Source organism: Hyaena hyaena, unplaced genomic scaffold (genome assembly GCF_003009895.1).
Source record: "Hyaena hyaena isolate Hyena2069 unplaced genomic scaffold, ASM300989v1 scaffold_56, whole genome shotgun sequence".
In the NCBI taxonomy this organism is placed as follows: Eukaryota; Metazoa; Chordata; class Mammalia; order Carnivora; family Hyaenidae; genus Hyaena; species Hyaena hyaena.
Genome location: NW_024080688.1, coordinates 2085467 through 2105839, shown reverse-complemented (window position 1 = coordinate 2105839; position 20373 = coordinate 2085467). Strand labels below are relative to the sequence as shown.

General features: G+C 39.2%; 1 protein-coding gene across 5 annotated transcripts in view; it reads left to right on the top strand.

The window, feature by feature from the left end:
• Nucleotides 1-20373, top strand: part of ATG7 (autophagy related 7) — a 241284-nt gene that overhangs the window by 115984 nt on the left and 104927 nt on the right. For all 5 annotated transcript variants that reach the window (XM_039231270.1, XM_039231273.1, XM_039231272.1 and 2 more), the window contains one exon: nucleotides 4852-4974. In XM_039231270.1, the coding sequence (XP_039087201.1) occupies nucleotides 4852-4974 (123 nt within the window). The remainder of the gene's footprint in view (nucleotides 1-4851; nucleotides 4975-20373) is intronic.

Here is a 20373-nt window from a genome sequence, read left to right as displayed (position 1 = left end):
CGACGCGGGGCTTGAACTCACGAACTGTGAGATCATGACCTGAGCCGAAGTCAGACGCCACCCAGGCGCCCCCCCAGCCACACTCTTTTATTACCCTGTCTGGGCTGTCAGACTGGCTTTCCCTGAGTATTTTAGAAATTAGGACACATGTATATTCTTAAGTCATTTAGAGTAACTACTGTTTCTAAACAACAGAGACTTTAAGTGACTTGCAGACCCTGCATGAAAATACATAAGCTAAAAAAACACCAACACATACATAAGCTGTTTTTTTTTTTTTTAAGTCAGGTATTAGTTCCTTATATCCTCTTTTAAGAATACACAAAAGTTGTAAACCACGAATCTCTTCTTCTCGTGAAATGTAAATCATTGCATGGTGTTGTCAGATCTTAGACCCTCTGAAAGGCATTTGCTAGAGAGTTGTCCAAAATTGCAGAGTTCTGGAGGGACTTAAGTGCCTTGCTGGGGAGTATGGATTGGATCTAGTAAAGAATTGACAAAACATCTCAGCAAGAGAACACATACTCCTAAAACCGGGTCCTAAAAGGAGATTCTACCATCTTTGGGGCCCCTGGGTGGCTCAGTTGGTTAAGCATCTGACTCTTGATTGAGCTCAGGTCATGATCTCATGGTTCATGAGTTCGAGCCCCACATTGTGCTCTGTGCTGGCAGCACGGAGCCAGCTTGGGATTTCTCTCCCCTCTCTCTCTCTCTCTGCCCCTCCCCACTTGTGCTCTCTCTCTGTCTCAAAATAAATAAATGAATTTTAAAAAAAAGAGAGAGATTCTACCATCTTTGTCCAGCTGTATGTATGTCATGAATAGGATAATCATGTTCATCAGGAAAGGATGCATATCTTTATATTTAAAAAGTCATTATTATCTCTCTACTTAGCAAACTCCCCCAGCACCTTTAGGGTACTTAGAACCTATGAAAATGTAATGTGTACATGTGTCAGGGCCATGTATTATGTAATTACCCAGGAGGTGCAATAGGCTTTATGTAGACAGGTTGTTGCAGTGCTCAAATTCATTGTGATGGTATCTTTCTGGGGGTGGGGGGTAATTTAAAACACATTTTCCCATTTAAGAAGGTCAAATTGTTTGTAGGGGAAAATATCCTTTACCTTTTATAAGCTGCTTATACTCATAACACAGATGAACTTCCCAGCACATAAAGGGAATACTAGAAAACCCTGGCATGATTAAATATGCCCCCGGAGGATTAAGTTTTTCCACATATTTTTGAAGCCAGGCCTATGAATAATGTTTCAGCATTTAACTTGCTGCACATCCTGATTATGGGGGAGGCTTTCACTCCTGCTGCTCTTGCTGTTCATTTTTCTGCTATTCAGATTTGTAGCACTGCAAAATTACCCGTGGAAACATGGGCTTGAAATCGGAAAGATTAGGGGCACCTGGGTGGCTTAGTCGGTTAAGCGTCCGACTTTCGCTTAGGTCATGATCTCGTGGTTCGTGGGTTCGAGCCCCGCATCGGGCTCTGTGCTGACTGCCAGCTCAGAGCCTGGAGCCTGTTTCAGAGTCTGTGACTCCCTCTCTCTCTGACCCTCCCCTGCTCACGCTGTCTCTCTCTCTCTCTCTCCTAGAAATAAAATTTAAAAAAATGAAATCGGAAAGATTAATTAAGGCCCAACATAGTATCATCTCTGGAATCATTCCAGTTTTTTTTCCAAAGTTTTTGTCCATTTTTCAAACCTGTTTCTTCATCTTTTTAAAAGAACTTTTAAATGTTTTTATTTATTTTTGAGAGAGAGACAGAGCATGAGTGGGGGAGGAACAGAGAGAGAGGGAGACACAGAGTCTGAAGCAGGTCCCAGGCTCTGAGCTGTCAACATAGAGCTTGACGCAGGGCTCAAACTCATGAACCATGAGATCATGACCTGAGCTGAAGTCAGACACTTAACTGACTGAGCCACCCAGGTGCCCCAGTTTCTTCTTTCACCTTACTGCAAACCTGGCCCAAGGTAGCTCATTGGTTCAGAAATAAGTGATCACTAAGCACACAGTATTTATCATTTTGAAAAAGATTGCTTAATTTTCATGCATATTTTCCCTAAGATAAAATTCTGGTTTGTAAAGAATCCCTTTATTACTGAGGGGTTCAGTTACTAAGTGCCTTTTCATCCAGGCATTGGGTGGTCTGATTAATTTACTGGGCTAATCCACCAAAGGCTTTGCTGTGTGTGCCTTGAGGCATCCTGGTCACCCTTTGCTCCTCCAGGGTCCCGGCGTACCTCTTCCCTCCAGCCCGCAGGTCTTACCTTACCTTCCTTGGCTCTTCCCATTGGGACTCAGCAGTCCCTTGATTTCCATGACCTCTGTGGCACCTTTACCCTGTCCCCAAGCTTAGCTAGGTCCTTAACCACATTTTCCCCAAAACTTCTATTTTTCTCTCCTGAGCAGGGACCTCTGCCTCCTTTCCCACATTCCCCACGCAGCTGTGCCAGAGCATCACCACCCTCCTCAAGCTCCATGGTCCACGTTGTCCCCTTCTCTGGTGGCGGATGACCTTGCTGCCTACTGCCACCCTCCAGAACTTCTCAGCCCCCAGCTCCCTAGTCTCCTAACTTACCACTGCAGCTGCTTTGCTTCCTGTGGCTGAAGGAGGGCTCCCCTCCTTACTCCAGCTCCATCAGGGCTTTAGAGGAGTTCTTCTTCTTCTGAAACCTTTCTCCAGCATTAGGGGGAAAATAGAGATTTTAATATTATTTAAAAATAATACATGCCCCTGGTTTTAAAAATTCAAGTAGCATAAAAGCATTTACAGAGGCGACTACTTGACGCCAGTCACGTGTGTGTATTCTTCCAGAGATCTTATATACACGATCAAGCGTACACACAGGTCACATTTCCCTTTCTTCCTCTTTCCTCCTCTACCTTTATTTTAAAAACGTTAATACTAGACACTTGGTCTGTACATTGCTTTTAATATATCCGTATGTCTGGGAAATAAGTTTATATCAATACTGTGAAGCTACCGCATCCTTTTAATGGATCTAGACTGTGCCCTTGATTGTAAATGCACCATAATTTTGTTAATCAGTGCCCTGTTAAAGTGTCATTGCTTCTCATCTTTTGTGGCCGCCATGTTTCAATGAGCATCGTTCAATGTCGATTCTTTTTTGCCCCTGGACAACTATGTCTGTGTGAAAGGGCTTTGAAGTGGAATTGCTGGATCAAAGGTTTATACATTTTTATTTCCGAATGGAGGAATTTGGAAATTTATTTATTTATTTATTATTTGTTTGTTTGTGAATGACGACTTTGTTCATAACCGCCAACGCTTAGGAGCAAACCAACCTTTCAGTGGGTAAATGGATAAACTGTGGCACATACAAAAACAGGGTATTACTTATCACTAAAAAAAAAAAAAATGAGCTACTGAGCCATGAAAACACATGGCAGAACCTTAAACGCATATGACTAAGTGAAAGAAGCCCGTCTGAAAAGGCTGCATACTGTATGATGGTCCGGAAAAGGCACAGTTATGGAGACAGTAAAAGTGTCAGTGGTAGTCAGGGTGGGGTGGGTGGGAGATACCTGGATGGAGCACAGGGGATTTTTAGGGCAGTGAAAATACAGTGACGGATGTACATTTGTTCTTTTTTTTTTTTTTCTTCTGGTTTTCTATTTCCGGTGTTACTGCTTCTCCAGCCTTTCTCTTCATGTGTAATTCATTTCTTGGATTTCTCTTCAGTGTCTGCTGTCTTTTTGATGCGTTCATCTCTTCATTTCTTCTGAGTTTGGAGAGACTTTCTGAGACATTCTGCCTTATTGTTTCTAATTTTCACAATTCCTGTGATCTTTGAATTTTTAAATATGATAATCATCATTATTATTTTTTTCTAAGAACTCAGAATCTATAAATGTAATCATACTGCTTCTCTTCTTTTGTTTAACATTATGTTTGTGAGAGTTATCTATGTTGTTAGGTAGATATAATTTGTTTTCATTGCCAAGTAGTATTCCATTGCATAAATATACCAGTTTGTTCATTCATTCTACTGTTGATGGACATTTGAATAGTATCTAGTTTGAACTGTCATGAATGGTGCTAGTATAGACACTTTGGGTCTTCTGATGCCCAATTGCATACGTTTTGTTACTGGGACATATTTCTAGGAATATAATTGCTTGATCAGAGGACATGTAAGTGTTAAGACTCCAAAGTAGCTCTCAGTTTGCATTCCCATGACAATCCAGGTTTTTCCACCTTCTTGCCAGAACTGGGTAACTTCTTTCTAATTTTAGCCATTTTAGTGGGTTAAAGCAGGATTTCATTATGGTTTTAGTTTTCATTTCCCTAATCACTTGTGATGTTGAGCAACTTTTCATATGTTTATTGGCCATTTGGATATCTTCTGTTGTGACATGCCTGGTGAAATTTATTTTGACCTTTTAAACTATTCTGCTTTTTAAAAACATGGCTAGCCCATAGATCACATTTCCCATCCATTTGTCCCTCTTTGCCTTTATCCTTTTTATTATTTTTCTTGACTCTTCTCTGGCCTATAATTTTTTTTTACTAACAAGTGATCTTTAGAATCAGGTAACCATAGCTTTTCTAGAATTTGTACTGAATTTGCATGAGTGTTAAATTTTATTTGAGAAAAATTGTGTCTGACTTGGAAGACGATATTGTCATTCTTTCTGAGAAGGGAAAAATGATACATTATAGCCCTCCCGATTTTCGCCCACCCCATTGCAGTATTATCTTCATATTTGACTCTAGTTTTAGTTTCATTTTTGATAGGTGCTTGTAGAAGTGAAAATTTTAGGATATGCTTTTTAAACCTACAACCCCCTTTTAACAAAAATTAATGTTTTACAGGTTCTTGATCAGTATGAACGAGAAGGATTTAATTTCCTGGCAAAGGTGTTTAATTCTTCACATTCCTTCTTAGAAGACTTGACCGGTCTCACATTGCTGCATCAAGAGACCCAGGCTGCTGAGGTAAGAATGAAGCAAGCTTTCTGTACTGAGGACTCATGTGTCTGAAACCTATTTGATACTCAGATTTATGGAAAAGTAAGGAAGCGGTTAATTATGACTTTTTCCCCTTAGAACAAACATCATTAAATAAGTCTGCTAATTATCAGAGAAGAAAGGAACTTCTGCAATTGCTGGATGCTCATGTGTGCAGATTGTTGTTTAGTAGGTGTACATTGTATGTAATTAAAGGGAGTATAGGTTATTGATTTCCAAGCACTTCTAGTCCTTTCTGAAGAACAGTATGTGTGTAGCCATTGGAGAGTTGGCTCTAATGTCCACACATCAGAATGTATGACAGGGAAGACTGGGCTCCGGCCATGTTCTGAGAGAATATGCCTGGCTTTTATTTCATGATTGGATACATCTTCTTAGGCCACTGAACCCTCCCACAAATGGCTTCTCCAGTCACAACCTGAGATAGTTAGGCTTTGCTTGTCAATTAGAATATATTGCATATGTTAATTTCCTGGGAAGAAGTTATTGAGAAAATACGTGGCCTGTCTTAGCATTTCCACATGCCACATAAGGAAAACCTTGCGTGCCTGTATCCTGCGGGAGTGGAATGCTTGTGAAGAGACCTTGAGTCCTATCGTCCTGTTTATTGACGACCACCCCATTCCCACCCCTGCCCGGGGTTGCGTGTCTTCACCGTTGGGGCAGGCCCAGTGGTCAGTGAGTAGACATTGAGGCCCAATACTGGACTCACTGGTGGCAAACTAAGCCTGCTGTTTGGAAGATTGGAGCTAACCTGGAGTAAAGGGTGGAACTACCAGAATCAAATCCTTGGAAGCTTTGAGCAGATTGAGGCAAGAGATTTAGGTGCACCAGGCAGGCAACAGAGCACATCTCTAGTACTACTTTTAAAACTGAAATCAGTCCTGGGGTGCCTGGTTGGCTTAGTCGGAAGAGCATGTGACTCCTGATCTGGGAGTTACGAGTCTGGGCACTACGTGGGGTGTAGAGATTATTTAAGTAAATAAAACTTTAAAAAGAAACTGAAACCAGTGCTTCTTTAACTTGCCTTTGTTTACTCTGGGCAGTCGGTAGATAGAATATTCAACTTACAACCAACTTTGCTGAACTTTAAGAGAATTTGAGATTTTCCCCAGAACTGTGACTGGTTCCCAGACAGAGTTCAGAACACTGTGTCGGTCATGGCCACTGTATTATGCCTTTGAGCAGCCCTGTACTGCCTGATGATAAGGTGAAAATAACTTACAGGTCTTTTCTACCATGCAAGTGTTTGATTAATTGGCTGGGGGAATATTTCTCCCCAGGTAAGAACAATTCATATACTTCTCTTCTGTTGGCTAGATGCATTGCAACTTGAAATTGATCCCAAACCTCACCCTTTAAAACAGAGCAGATGCTAGGATAATGGGCAGATTCCTTGATGAAATCTGGCTTCTTTGGCATTTCAGTTGCATTAATAGCCTTTCCAAAGACCCAGGAAGAGAAGGGGAAGTTTAAGAGAGCATTAGTGAGTAAATAGACGGTGGGGTAGGAGAGAACATGGTTTCATCCACAAGCCTGAGATTTCTTTCTGAAATTTCCTACATTAAATTTTATCAATACGTTTGGAATCATAAGCCACACGTCAAATTTTTGATTAGAGATGGCAGACTGTTTGGTCTGTGAACCAGATATGGCTTGCAGGTATGTTTTGTTGGCTTGCCCTGTATGTTAAATTCTGAATAAAGTCAGCATTTAAACCTTAAGAGTTTTACATAAAAATCTGAATTCTCCCATTTCTAGCTTCTTTGAAAAATAAGATCCGGCAGGCTAAGGCCTGCATTTCTTACTAGTGATGGTCAGCTGGAACCAGGATGAAAATTTTATAGATGAATAATACACTTTTTATGAAATTTAAAGATATAAAAAATATTCTGCATGAAAAGGAAATCTTCCACACTTGTCCCTTACCACCCAGTTCCCTTCCTAGAGACAAACACTGTTGTTGGTGTTTGGCCAAAGATATTTTCTCCGTGATATTCTCCATTTAAATGATGCTCTTGAGCTAATGACCCTTCCAGGTATTGGAATTTGGAATCCTTCTTAGAGAAGGATGGTTCTTTCTCTTAACAAGCTCGAAATAGGGCTGTGGCTCTTTTAAATTAAAAACATTTTTATTATTTCATTTTATTTTTCATCATAATAAGCATACTCGATCACCCCCATGCTCTATCTCTATTTCTCCCATGCCCCCAGCCACCTCCCCTCTGGTAACCGTCACTTCTCTATAGTCTGTTTCCTGGTTTGTCTCTCTCTCTCTCTCCTTTGTTTTTGTTTCGTTTCTTAAATCCCTCATATGAGCGAGATCATATGGTATTTGTCTTTTCTGCTTGACTGACTTCACTTCCCATTATACTTTCTCGGTCTATCCATATTGTTACAAATGGTAAGATGTCATTCTTTCATGGCTGAATGCTATTCCACTGTATATATACCACATCTTTATCCGTCCATCTGTCAGTGGGCGCTTGGGCTGCTTCCATAGTTTGGCTCTTAGAAATAATGATGCAGTAACATAGGGGTGCATATATCCCTTTCAATGAGTGCTTTTGAAATTTTGGGGTAAATAACCAGTAGTGCAATTAATGGATTGTAGGGTAGTTCTGTTTTTAATATTTTGAAGAACCTCCGTATACTGTTTTCCACAGTAGCTGCACCAGTTTGCATTCCCACCAACAGTGCACAAGAGTTCTTTTTTTCTCCACATCCTCACCAGCACTTGTTGTCTCTTATGTTTTTGATTTTCACCATTCTGACAGATGTGAGGTGACATCTCATCGCGTATTGATTTGCATCTCCCTGATGATGAGTGACGTTGAACACGTTTTCATGTGTCTATTGACCATCTCGGTGTCGTCTTTGGAGAAATACCTCTTCATATCTTCTGCCCATTTTTTAATTGGATTATTTGTTTTTTGGGGGTATTAAGTTGTATCACTTCTTTATATATTTTGGATACTAACCCTTTACTGAATATGTCATTGGCAAATACCTTCTGCCATTCATTAGGTTGTCTTTTAATTTTGTAGATTGTTTCCTTCGCTATGCAGTAGCTTTTTATTTTGATGCAGTCCCAATAGTTTATTTTTGCTTTTATTTCCTTTGCCCCAAGAGACAGACCTAGAAAACTGTTGCTACATCCCATCTTGGAGAGATTAATGCCTATGCTCTACTCAAGAATTTTTATGTTTCAGGTCTCATATTTCTATAATCCATTTTGAGTTTATTCTTGCGCTATGATGAAAGAGAGTGGTCTAGTTTCATTCTTTTGCATGTAGCTATCCAGTTTTCCCAGCACTTGAAGAGACTGTATTTTCCCTATTGCATATTCTTGCCTCCTTTGTCAAAGCTCAGTTGACCATATAGTGTTTTTTTTTCCTGGGGTTTATATTCTATTTAATTGATCTGCATGTCTATTTTATGCCATACTGTTTTAATTACTACCACTTTGAAATAGAACTTGAAATATAGAATTGTAATACCTCCAGTTTTGCTTTGCTTTTCAAGATTGCTTTGGCTATTTGAGGTCTTTTGTGGTTCCATACAAATTTTATTCATTCATTCATTCATTCATTCATTCATTCATAGTTTATTGTCAAGTTGGTTTCCATATAACACCCAGTGCTCATCCCAACATGTGCCCTCCTCCATGCCCATCACCCCTATTCTCCTCTCCTCCACCCCCATCAACCCTTGGTTTGTTCTTGGTATTTAAGAGTCTCTTATGATTTGCCTCCCTTCCTCTCCTTAACTATTTTTCTCCCTTCCCTCCCCCATGCTCCTCTGTTAAGTTTCTCCTGTTCCACATATGAGTGAAAACATATGGTATCTGTCCTTCTCTGCCTGAATTATTTCACTCAGCATAACCCCCTCGACTTCCATCCATGTTGCTACAAATGGCCAGATTTCATTCTTTCTCATTGCCATGTAGTATTCCATTTTATAGATAAACCACATCTTCTTGATCCATTCATCCGTTGATGCACATTTAGGCTCTTTCCATGATTTGGCTATTGTTGAGAGTACTGCTATGAACATTGGGGTCCATGTGCCCCTATGCATCAGCACTCCTGTATCCCTTGGGTAAATCCCTAGCAGTGCTATTGCTGGGTCGTAGGGGAGTTCTATTTTTCATTTTTTGAGGAATCTCCACACTGTTTTCCAGAGGGGCTGCACCAGCTTACATTCCCACCAGCGGTGTAGGAGGGTGCCCATTTTTCCACATCCTCGCCAGCATCTAGAGTCTCCTGATTTGTTCATTTTAGCCACTCTGACTGGCATGAGGTGGTATCTCAGTGGGTTTTGATCTGTGTTTCCTTGATGATGAGGGATGCTGAACATCATTTCACGTGTCTGTTGGCCATCTGGATGTCCTCTTTGGAGAAGTGTCTGTTCATATCTTCTGCCCATTTCTTCACTGGATTATTTGTTTTTTGGGTGTGGAGTTTGGTGAGTTCCTTATAGATTTTGGATACTAGCCCTTTGTCCTATATATCATTTGCAACTATCTTTTCCCATTCCGTAGATTGCCTATTATTAGTTTTGTTGATTGTTTCCTTTGTCGTGCAGGAGCTTTTTATCTTGATGAGGCCCCAAACGTTCATTTTTGCTCTTGATTCCCTTGCCTTTGGGGATGTGTCAAGTAAGAAATTGCTGCGGTTGAAGTCAAGAGGTCAAGGAGGTTGTTTCCAGCTTTTTCCTCTAGGGTTTTGATGGTTTCCTGTCTCACATTCAGTTCCTTCATCCATTTTCAATTTATTTTTGTGTCCATACAAATTTTAGGATCGTGTGGTCTAGTTCTGTGAAAAATGCTATTGGTATTTTGATAGGGATTGCACTAAATCTGTAGATTGCTTTGGATAGTAATGTAGACATTTTAACAATATTTGTTCTTCCAACCCATGAGCATGGAATATCTTTCCATTTCTGTGCAGCATCTTGAACTTCTTTCATCAGTGTTTTATGGTTTTCAGAGTTCAGCTCTTTCCCCTCCTTGGTGAAGTTAATTCCTAGAGATTTTGTTGTTTTTGGTGCAATCCTAAATGGGATTGTTTTCTTATTTTCTCTTCTGCTGCTTCATTATTAGTGTATAAGAATGCAACAGATTCCTGTACATTGATTGTGTCCTGCAGCTTTACTGAATTCATTTATCAGTTCTAGTAGTTTTTTTGGTGAAATCTTTTGGGTTTCTCATATAGAGTATCTTATCATCTACAAACATAGTAGATCTAACCAGTTTGGATGCCTTTATTTCTTTACGTTGTCTAATTACTGTGGCTAGTACTTCCTGTACTATGTTGAATAAAAGTGGTGAGAGTGGACATCCTTGTCTCGTTCCTGACTTTAAGGGAAAATCTCTTGTTTCTTCACCGTTAAGTATGATGTTGGCTGTAGGCTTTTAATAGGAGACTTTTATTAGGTTGAGATATGTTTTTATTTATTTATTTATTTTTAAAATTTTTTTTGTTTTATTTATTTCTGAGAGAGAGAGAGAGAGAGAAAGACAGCATGAACAGGGCAGGGTCAGAGAAAGAGGGAGACACAGAATCTGAAACAGGCTCCAGGCTCTGAGCTAGCTGTCAGCACAGAGCCCGACGCGGGGCTTGAACCCATGAACTGTGAGATCATGACCTGAGCCGAAGTCGGACACTTAACCAACTGAGCCACCCAGGCGCCCCATGTTTGTTTTTTTTTTTTATTGTGAATGGATATTATACTTCATCAAATGCTTTTCTTGCATCTATTGAAATTATGATAAAGTTTTTATCTTTTTTGATGTGATGTATCATGTTGATTGTTTTGTGAATTTTGAGCTACCTTTGCATCCTGGAAATAAATTCCACCTAATTGTGGTGTATGATTTTTTGTTGTTGTTGTTGTATTGTTGGATTTGGTTTGCTCGTATTTTGTCGGAGATTTTTGCATCTATATCCATGAAAGATATTTGGCTGTAATTCTCTTTTCTTATAGCATCCTTTTCTGGTTGTGGTATCAGGTTGGTACTGGCCTCATAGAATGAATTTAGAAGTTTTCCTTCCTCTTTTATTTTTTGGAATAGTTTGAGAATAAGTATTAACTCTTTTTAAAATGTTTGGTAGAATTCACCTGTGCCGTCCTGTATTTTTTTGTTAGGGTTTTTTTGGTTACTGATTCAATTGCAGGTAATTAGTCTGTTGAAATTTTCTGTTTCTTCCTGCTTCAGTTTTGTGAGGTTCTGTGTTACTAGGAATGTATCCATTTCTTCTGAGTTGTCCAATTTGTTGGCATATGGGTTTTCACAAGATTCTTTTACAATTATTTGTACTTCTGTGGTGTTGCTGGTTGTTTCCCCTCTTTGATTAGTGACTTTGTTTAATTGGGTTCTCTCTTTCTCCCTCTTTTTAATTAGTCTGACTAGAAATTTATCAATTTTGTTGATCTTTTCAGAGAACCAGCTCCTGGCTTCATTGACTTGTTTGATTGTTTTTTTTAGTTTCTGTATCATTTATTTCTGCTCTAATCGTTATTATTTCCTCCCTTTAGCCGGGTTTGGGTTTTGTTCTCCTTTCTCCAGCTCTGTTAGGTGTAAGTTTAGGTTGCTTATGTGGCATCATTCTTGCTTCCTGATGTAGGTCTGTACTCCTGTAGACTTCCCTCTTAGAGCCACTTTTGCTGCATCCCAAAGGTTTCCACCGCTGTGTTTTCATTTTTACTTGTTTCCATGTAATTTTCAATTTCTTCTTTGATTTCTTGGTTGACCCATTCATTGTTTAGTAACATGTTATTTAAGTCCATGTGTTTATGCTCTTTCCAGATTTTTTTCTTGTGATTGATTTCTGGTTTCATAACATTGTGGTCAGAAAACACGTATGGTATGAATTTTGATTTTTTTGAATTTTTTGAGACTTGTTTCATGGCCTAATATGTGATCTGTTATGGAGAATGGTCCATGTGCACTTGAAAAGCATGCATGTTCTGCTGTTTGAGGATGGAATGTTCTGGGTATGTCTGAAATCCATCTGGTCCAGTGTGTCATTCAAAGCCATTGTTACCTTGTTGATTTTTTGTTTGGATAATGTGGGGTATTAAAGTCCCCAGCTATTACTATCGATTATTTCCTTTGTGTTTGTTATTAACTATTTTATGTTTATCAGTGCTCTAAATAGGACTGTGTTTTAAGGTAATACTCAGTAGAGGACCTCATAACAATAAAACTCATTGCTCTACTTACATGATTTTACATTACTGTGAAAAATATGTATGTGTAAATAAACATGCATATCAAAAATATGTACATATCTGTGTGAAGGTAGTATTTTGATTTATGTATTTAGTTCCCAGTGCATTAACAGATGTCGAGTAATGAAAATACAAAATTCTGTATCCCATATAGAAGGGTCCCAATTTATTTATTGTAGCAATGCAATCAAGAATGCCAAATTCTCATTGTGGGCTGTTTTTATGCCTCAACCCTTGAATTGCAAAAGATTCAACCAGGTAATTATATATGACTATCATTTTATATCTGGTTTATAAAATATGTATTTGTACAAATATTTTTTATGACAAGAATTACCGAACATCTTTAAAATATTTGATAGCAAGGCACTCTGCTAGTAACTGAATACAGAAATTAACGAGATGAACTCATAGTCTAATATAGGAAACAGATGTAATTAGTGCACTCTAATATCATCAAAAGGATTTTAGTCATTTATGTATATTAAGTACTCAGAGAGTAGTTACTCCTGCCTCGGAGAGTAGGATGCCAAGGAAAGCCTTACACATAAGGGAACAAGTTTGCAGTTAAATTTTAAAATTTAATTAATTTTTGTAATTTAATATTTTATTGCACTATAATTGACATACATTATATTAGTGTCAGGTGTTCAGTGTAATGATTTGATATTTGTATATATTTCAAAATGATCACCACAATAAGTCTAGTTAACATCCATCACCAGTTATTTGTGTTTTTTTTAAAAAATTTTTTCTCAGCTGACTTTTTTTTTTTTTTAATTTAAATTTTACTTAACATACCATGCAATAGTGGTTTCAGGAGTAGATTTCAGGATTCATTGCTCACATACAGCACCCAGTGCTTAGCACAAAAAGTGCCCTCCTTAGTACCCATCACCTATCTAGCCCATTTCCCACCCACCTCCTCCTGTCAACTCATAGTTTGTTCTCTATCATTGAGTCTCTTGTGGTTCATTTCCCTCTCTTCTGTCTCCCCTACCTCCTTCTCATATGTTCGTCTGTTTTGTTTTTTTAAATTCCACATACGAGTGAAATCATAAGGTATTTGTCTTTCTCTGACTTATTTTGCTTAGCATAATACATTCTAGCTCCATTGGTGTCATTGCAAATGGCAAGATTTCATTCTTTTTGATGGCTGATTAATATTCTAGTTTATATATATACCACATCCTCCTCATCCATTCATCAGTCAGTGGGCATTTGGGTTCTCTCCATACTTTGGCTATTGTTGATAGTGCTGCTATAAACATTGGGGTGTCTGTGCCTCTTCGAATCTGTATTTTTGTATCCTTTGGATAAATTCCTAGTGGTGCTATTGCTGGACTGTAGGGTGGTTCTATTTTTAGTTTTTTGAGGACCCTCCTTACTATCCTCCAGAATGGCTGCACCAGTTTGCATTCCCACAACAGTGCAAGAGGGCTCCCCTTCCTCCACATCCTCTGTCAACACCTGTTATTTCTGGTGTTGTTAATTTTAGCCATTCTGACAGGTGTGAGGTGGTATCTCATGGTGGCTTTGATTTGTATTTCCCTGCTTGTGAGTGAGGTTGAGCATCTTTTCCTGTGTCTGTTGGCCATCTGGATGCCTTCTTTGGAAAAGTGTCTATTCATGTCTTCTGCCCATTTCTTCACTGGGTTGTTTGGTTTTTGGGTGTTGTGTTTGATAAGTTCTTTATAGATTTATGGAAGTTCTCCAGTTATTTTAAAGGATGAATAGGGTATCTTTAAAAATAAAAATGGGGAAGGATGGGGCACCTGGGTGGCTCAGTCGGTTGAGTGTCCTTCTTTAGCTCAGGTCATGATCTTGTGGTTCATGGGTTCAAGCCCCACATTAGGCTCACTGCTGCCTGTCAGCGCAGAGCCTGCTTTGGATCCTCTGTCCCCTTCTCCTTGCCCCTCCCCCACTTTTGCTCTCCCAAAAATAAATAGATACTTAAAAAAAAATAAAAAAGGGTAGGGAAAGAGGAAGGAAGTAGGGGAGGGCATTCTAGGCCGAATAAAGGTCTCAGAAGCTAAGAGTCTTTAGTGAGTTACTTAGAATCATGAGCAGGTAGTTGGAGCCGGAATTATCTAAAATCAGATAAGGTGTTCTTTTCTAAATAACAGCTTTATTGAGTTGTAATTCATATACCATGAAACGTACCTCTTAAAAAAGTGTACAATTCTGTGGTTTTTAGTGTATTCAGAGTTGTTCTGCTACTCTTAGTACTAAGTTTAGAACATTTTCATCACCCAGAAACAAACTCCATGCTCATTAAAGAGTCCCTCCTCATTCCCCATCCTTCCGCGCCTGGCAACACTACCGTACCTTCTGTCTGTGCGGATTTGCCTATTCTTGACATGTCATGTAAATGAAACCAAACTATATGGGGCCTTTTGTGTCTGCTGTCTTTAACTTAGCCTGATGTTTTCAACGCTCATCCATGTTGTAGCAAGATAATTCTTTCTTTATTAAAGAAGGAAAAGTCTTAATGCTATTAGACAGTCCCCTCTGCTTTTAACACCTGTTGTCTGTCTCCCCCCAAATAGACGCTTTATGAAGGAAGAATACAAAGCTGATCCTACTTGAGACGACAAATCCCTTTCTTTTCATAAAAGGGAGCACAGAAATATGGATTAGACGATTATATTCAAGGCAGATTGACCCAGATTTAGTGAGACTGGCTAATGCAAGCCAGTTTTTGCACCCACTTTTCTTCTATCATCAAATAGCCCCAGATGATTGCCATTATTTTAATCTAGGTGACTAGTGTAATCATAGCGCTGTTGAGATTGAGATTAACAGACAAATCACCAGTTTGTTTTCTCTTGGAGAATCACCAGTCGAGGTGCAACGTGCAGAGTGGGGACCGGAGTGTGGTGATGGGCACGGGGGGCGGACAGATCAGGCTTATGAAGATGAGATTTGTTTGTGGGTAACGGTGCTTTTGAGGTAATGGAATAAATGAGTGGAAATGACTGAACAGTGTTCGCGTTAGGATGGTGATAGATCTTGGATGAAAAAAAGGAAGAGTGGGATGCAACAAAAAGTGTTTAAATGGGAAATATGTGTGGTAGGTTATTTTTTTTTCTTGAGTTGCAACTTGAAAAATACTCCCCTCATAAATGTTTTTGTGGTGTCACGTTTCCTAATGAAGGGTCTTGGACAGAGACCCATGTCCTTTGTCTGTAGCTCATCTAGGTTCCAAATTACAGTTACGTTCTGCCCACGAGATATTAGCAAGCTCCATGGAGGAAAGCCTTCCACTCAGCTTTTGCCCTCTTACCATGTTGCCATCCAAATAAGGAGTTTTGTGTGAAGTTCTGATCTTTATAAAAATACATTTTTTTAAAAAATTAAAATCCAAGTTAGTTAACATATAGTGTAATAATGGTTTCAGGAGTAGACTTTAGTGATTCATCACTTACGTATAACGCCCAGTGCTCATCCCAACAAATGCCCTCCTTAATGCCCCTCACTTATTTAGCCCATCCCTCCACCCACAACCCTCCAGCAGCCCTCAGTTTGTTCTCTGTATTTAAGTGTCTCTTACAGTTTGCCTCCCATTCTGTTTTTTATCTTATTTTTCCTTCCCTTCCCCTAGGTTCGTCTGTTTTGTTTCTTAAGTTCCACATATGAGTGAAACCATATGGCATTTATCTTTCTCTGACTTAGTTTGCTTAGCATAATACACTCTAGTTCCATCCACGTTGTTGCAAATGGCAGGATTTCATTTCTTTTGGATCGCTGAGTAATATTCCATTGTGTGTGTGTAGGCATATGTATACACATACACATATATACATATGTATACATATACATACACACCACACCTTCTTTATCCATTCATCAATTGATGGACATTTGGACTCTGTCCATAATTTGGCTATTATTGTTAGGGCTGCTATAAACATTGGGGTGCATGTGCCCTTCAAATCAGCATTTTTGTGTCCTTTGGATAAATACCTATTAGTGCAACTGCTGGGTCATAGGGTGGCTATATTTTTAATTTTTTGAGGAATTTCCATACTCTCCCAGAGTGGCTGTACCAGCTTGTATTCCTACCAGTAGTGCAAAAGTGTTACCCTTTCTCCTCATCCTTGCCAGTATCTGTCATTTCCTGAGTTGTTAATTAGCCATTCTGACAGGTATCTCATCATGGTTTTGATTTATATTTCCCTGGTGATGAGTGATGTTGAAAAGACACAACTTTTCATGTGTCCATTAGCCATCTGGGTATCTTCTTGCAAAAAGTGTTTGTTCATGTCTTTTGCCCATTTCTTCACTGGATTACTTGTATAAATTTTGGATACTAACACTTTATTGGATATGTCATCTTTAAATATGTGAGGTTTTGATCTTTACTTTCAAGAGCCTTTTTGAGAATGGATTTGGATACTTGGAGATTGATCCTAGTTCCCTATTGCTCATCCTTATCTATTACCCAAGTTGGAACAAAAGGAAATGACCTTAAAATTGATGAAGCACAAGATAGATGTCTAAGTCATGAAGCTGTTGAATTGCTTACCAAATGCTTTTAAAATCGCAGAATTTGTTGAAGAATGGCTCAGTCTAAATCAAACATGCAAATGACTTAGCCATCTTTTCATAAAATTTGCTGTGATTTATCTTCTGTGGAAAATGCCAAATAATTTTCAAACGTGGTCCAAGTACAGCGAAAAGACTGATTCATAAGAGAATTAATAAAGGAAGTTATATCCTTGAGAAATTCAAATAATGAAATTCCACAACCCAATTTCCCTGAAACACTTGATTCTCATTTTTTAAGGTTTGCAAGTTCTGTGATTCCAGGATTAATGGCAGGCTGTGTTTTCTTCCTTTGGCTTGACTATATTGTCAGTATTTGATGCTGTGTCATGCAGTTATGATTTCAGGAATGTAGTTACAGCAGTTAATTAAGATAATTTGCATGTTTATCAACTGTTTGCTAGGCAAAACTATTTCTGCAGAATCAGAGATTAATGAAGGATCGTTAAAAAAATAACCTTCAATGCCAACTATAATATAAGATGTAAAATCATGAACTGACTGGCAGAAATAAACAAGGCTGAGCTGAAGGGTTGATTGAGAATTAAAACTCAGATTCTGACTCATCTACTACAGAATTTGGAATTCTAGAAATAAAGTGCCCATTTCTCTCATAGTGGGGAAAGTCATATGAGAAACATTATAGTCATGTGATATGACCTCATTGGCATGACAATTTACTATTCAGCAAAGTAAATAACACAATTAACAAGCGTTTCTGCTGGGCCTTTTACACTTACGCTGAGTTTTTGGCCTCTCCCCCTCACAGATGGTTTTGATTTGGTTCCTGTGGAATATTTTTTTTTGTTTTGTTTTGTATTTAACAACAGTCAGATATTTATGTACAGCTTCATCAAGAGACTCTGATGACAAATATGCCTTTGGAGGCCAGTAGAAGCTGTGGGAAAGCCCCATGTCAGCACTTAGACCTGTTTCCAATGGAGAGAAATCACTGCGGAGGCTGACCTAGCCTGCTCATGAATCCAGTTCTCTTTTCCCAAAGCCTTCTGCAAGCCCACTTCCGACCCACACTGGCCCATCCAGAGCCTGGATCCCGCCTTGAGTTTTCCTTATGTAGGGGTCGCTCGAGACACAGCCTTGGCCTTGTCTCCTAATTGAGGGGGAAAGGCAGAAACAGCAAGCAGAAAGCCATTTAATTCTTCGATTGGAAACTAGAGCCTGGCTTTTGAAATAAGGCTTGGCAGTATCCCTTCAGAACTCACTTTATAAAATGAATCCCTTTTATTTGTTGTCAGAGTTATCTACATGGATTTGAGATGTTTGGTAAGTTGGTGTTGGGGAAGGATCCAGTTGGAGGATAAGTAATGAAGCTTGGGCAGAGTCTCTTTCCTTCCAAAGAGCACTCTTGGATGGCATAACGCACTTGGAGGTCTACGGGAGAGAGAAGAAGGGAATCAGACATGCTAAAAGCAGAGTTAAAACAGTTAATAATTAAGTAAGAGAACACGATAACTGCGGCCTTCTTAAATCTGAGTCCTTATTTTGGGAGTGTTCTCCTGGGTATTTGGGTAAATAACTTCCACATTTTGTACATCAGCTTCCTCACTTAAAGGTATTGAACCATTTGTGAAATCCTTTTCAGCTCAAATAATTCAGTGGTTTTGTTACAAAGATAGCTGGTATGACCAAGAAGCAAAAAGATGGCCCATTTTTATGTCAGAATGTTTTAAAATGTTTCAAGATGATTACTTTCTATGTGTTTTATTACTCTTCTCTGATATCTATCCTATCTGGGTTGTCACTGCTAAAAACATCTTTTGTTGCATTCTTTTGAGATATAGATCTACTTTGAGCCACAAAATTACGTTTCTCATACTTTATTATTGGTTGGTGTGTATAGCGGACTATATAAATCCAATATGGTGTAAGCCAGCCTAATAACTCACCTCATTGTCCAGTCTTGGTGCGCTGGGCTTTTGGCTTTTTTATAAAGTCTCTTATAATTGAGTGTGTTCCCTAAATCTGCCACTCATGACCTCTTGGTACAGCTTTCAGAGATGAAGTCCTAAGCCTTCAGTAATGGCACCATCTTTAGAATGTTGAATGCATAATATCCAAGCATATTCTTTAAAAATAAGCCATGTTACATTATGACACTTAAGGTGAATGAGTAGCCTGAACCGAAGGCCTGAGTCCACATCCCAGCCCCCACAAAAAGCCAAGACTGCCCCCTTGCAACTGTCTGCGTTGTACACAGCACGACCATGTGCAGCAGCCCTGTGTGAGACCTGGGGTCGTTTACCTAATTTCATTGAGTTTCATTTTCTTCATTTGTAGAATCGGTTCTGTAATTCCTACTCCTCACAACCACTGTGAGCGTTAAATAAGAAAGTACCCAAAAAAGAAAAGACAAATTGGAGTACCTCAAAATGTAAAACTTTGTGCTTTAAATAGTTTTTTTGCAAACCATTTCTGATATAGGATATATCGCAACTTAAAAATAAAAAGGCATATCCCCAATTAAAAATTGGGCAACGGATTTAAATAGAGATGTCTCAAAAAAGGATATACACATATCCAGTAAGTACGTGAAAAGATATCCAACGTCATTAGCCCTCAGGGAAATGAAAGTCAAAACGACTGCGGTACCACTTCATACCTACCGAGGCGGCCGTAATCACAAAGACAGATGGTAATAAGTGCTGCCGAGGTTGTGAAGGAACTGGGCCCCTCGTACGTTGCTGGTGGGAATGTAAAATACAGTGCAGCCACTGCACAAAACAGTCCTGTAGTTCCTCAAAAAGTTAAACACAGCGTTTCCACATGGCTCTGCAATTCCACCCCGAGGTGTAAAACCCAGAGACGTGAAAACATACGTTCATCTGTATACTGTTCACACGTATACTGTTGTTCATAACAACATATTGTATTTATAATAGCCCCCAGGTGGAAACAACCCAGAGGTCCATCTAGTGAATGGATCAATAAAATGTGGGTGTTACACTGGAAAACACGGGAGTATTATCTGGCAATAAAAAAAAAAGACACACACTGTAACAGACAAGCCTGCTGAGGGAAAGAAGCTAGTCACCAACGGCTGTGTATTACAGCATCTCATTGATATGAAATGTCCAGGATTTTAAAACCCCTAGAGGCAGAAAGTAGGTTCAAGGTTGCCAGGGAATGGGGGTACGGGCTAGGGAAAGAACTGAGGAATGACTGTATGGTAAGGGTTTTTTCTGGAGGTGATGTCCTAATCGTAGATTGTGGTGATGGCTGCACAGCTGTGAAGATCCTAAAACCACTGTGTACACTGTAAGTGGGTGAATTGTATGGTATGCGAATTGTATTTCAATAAAGATTGTTTGACCAAGAGAAAAGAAAGCGCGGAGCCCCAGTGCACAGAGCTGGGACTTCACATGCTCCTTGAGCCTTCCCTTTTCTCTCTCTGGGTTTTTTTTTTTTTTTTAATGTTTTTTTATTTATTTCTGAGAGAGAGAGAGACAGCGTGAGCAGGGGAAGGTCAGAGAGAGAGGGAGACACAATATCTGAAGCAGGCTCCAAACTCTGAGCTAGCTGTCAGCACAGAGCCCGATGTGGGGCTCAAACCCACAAACTGTG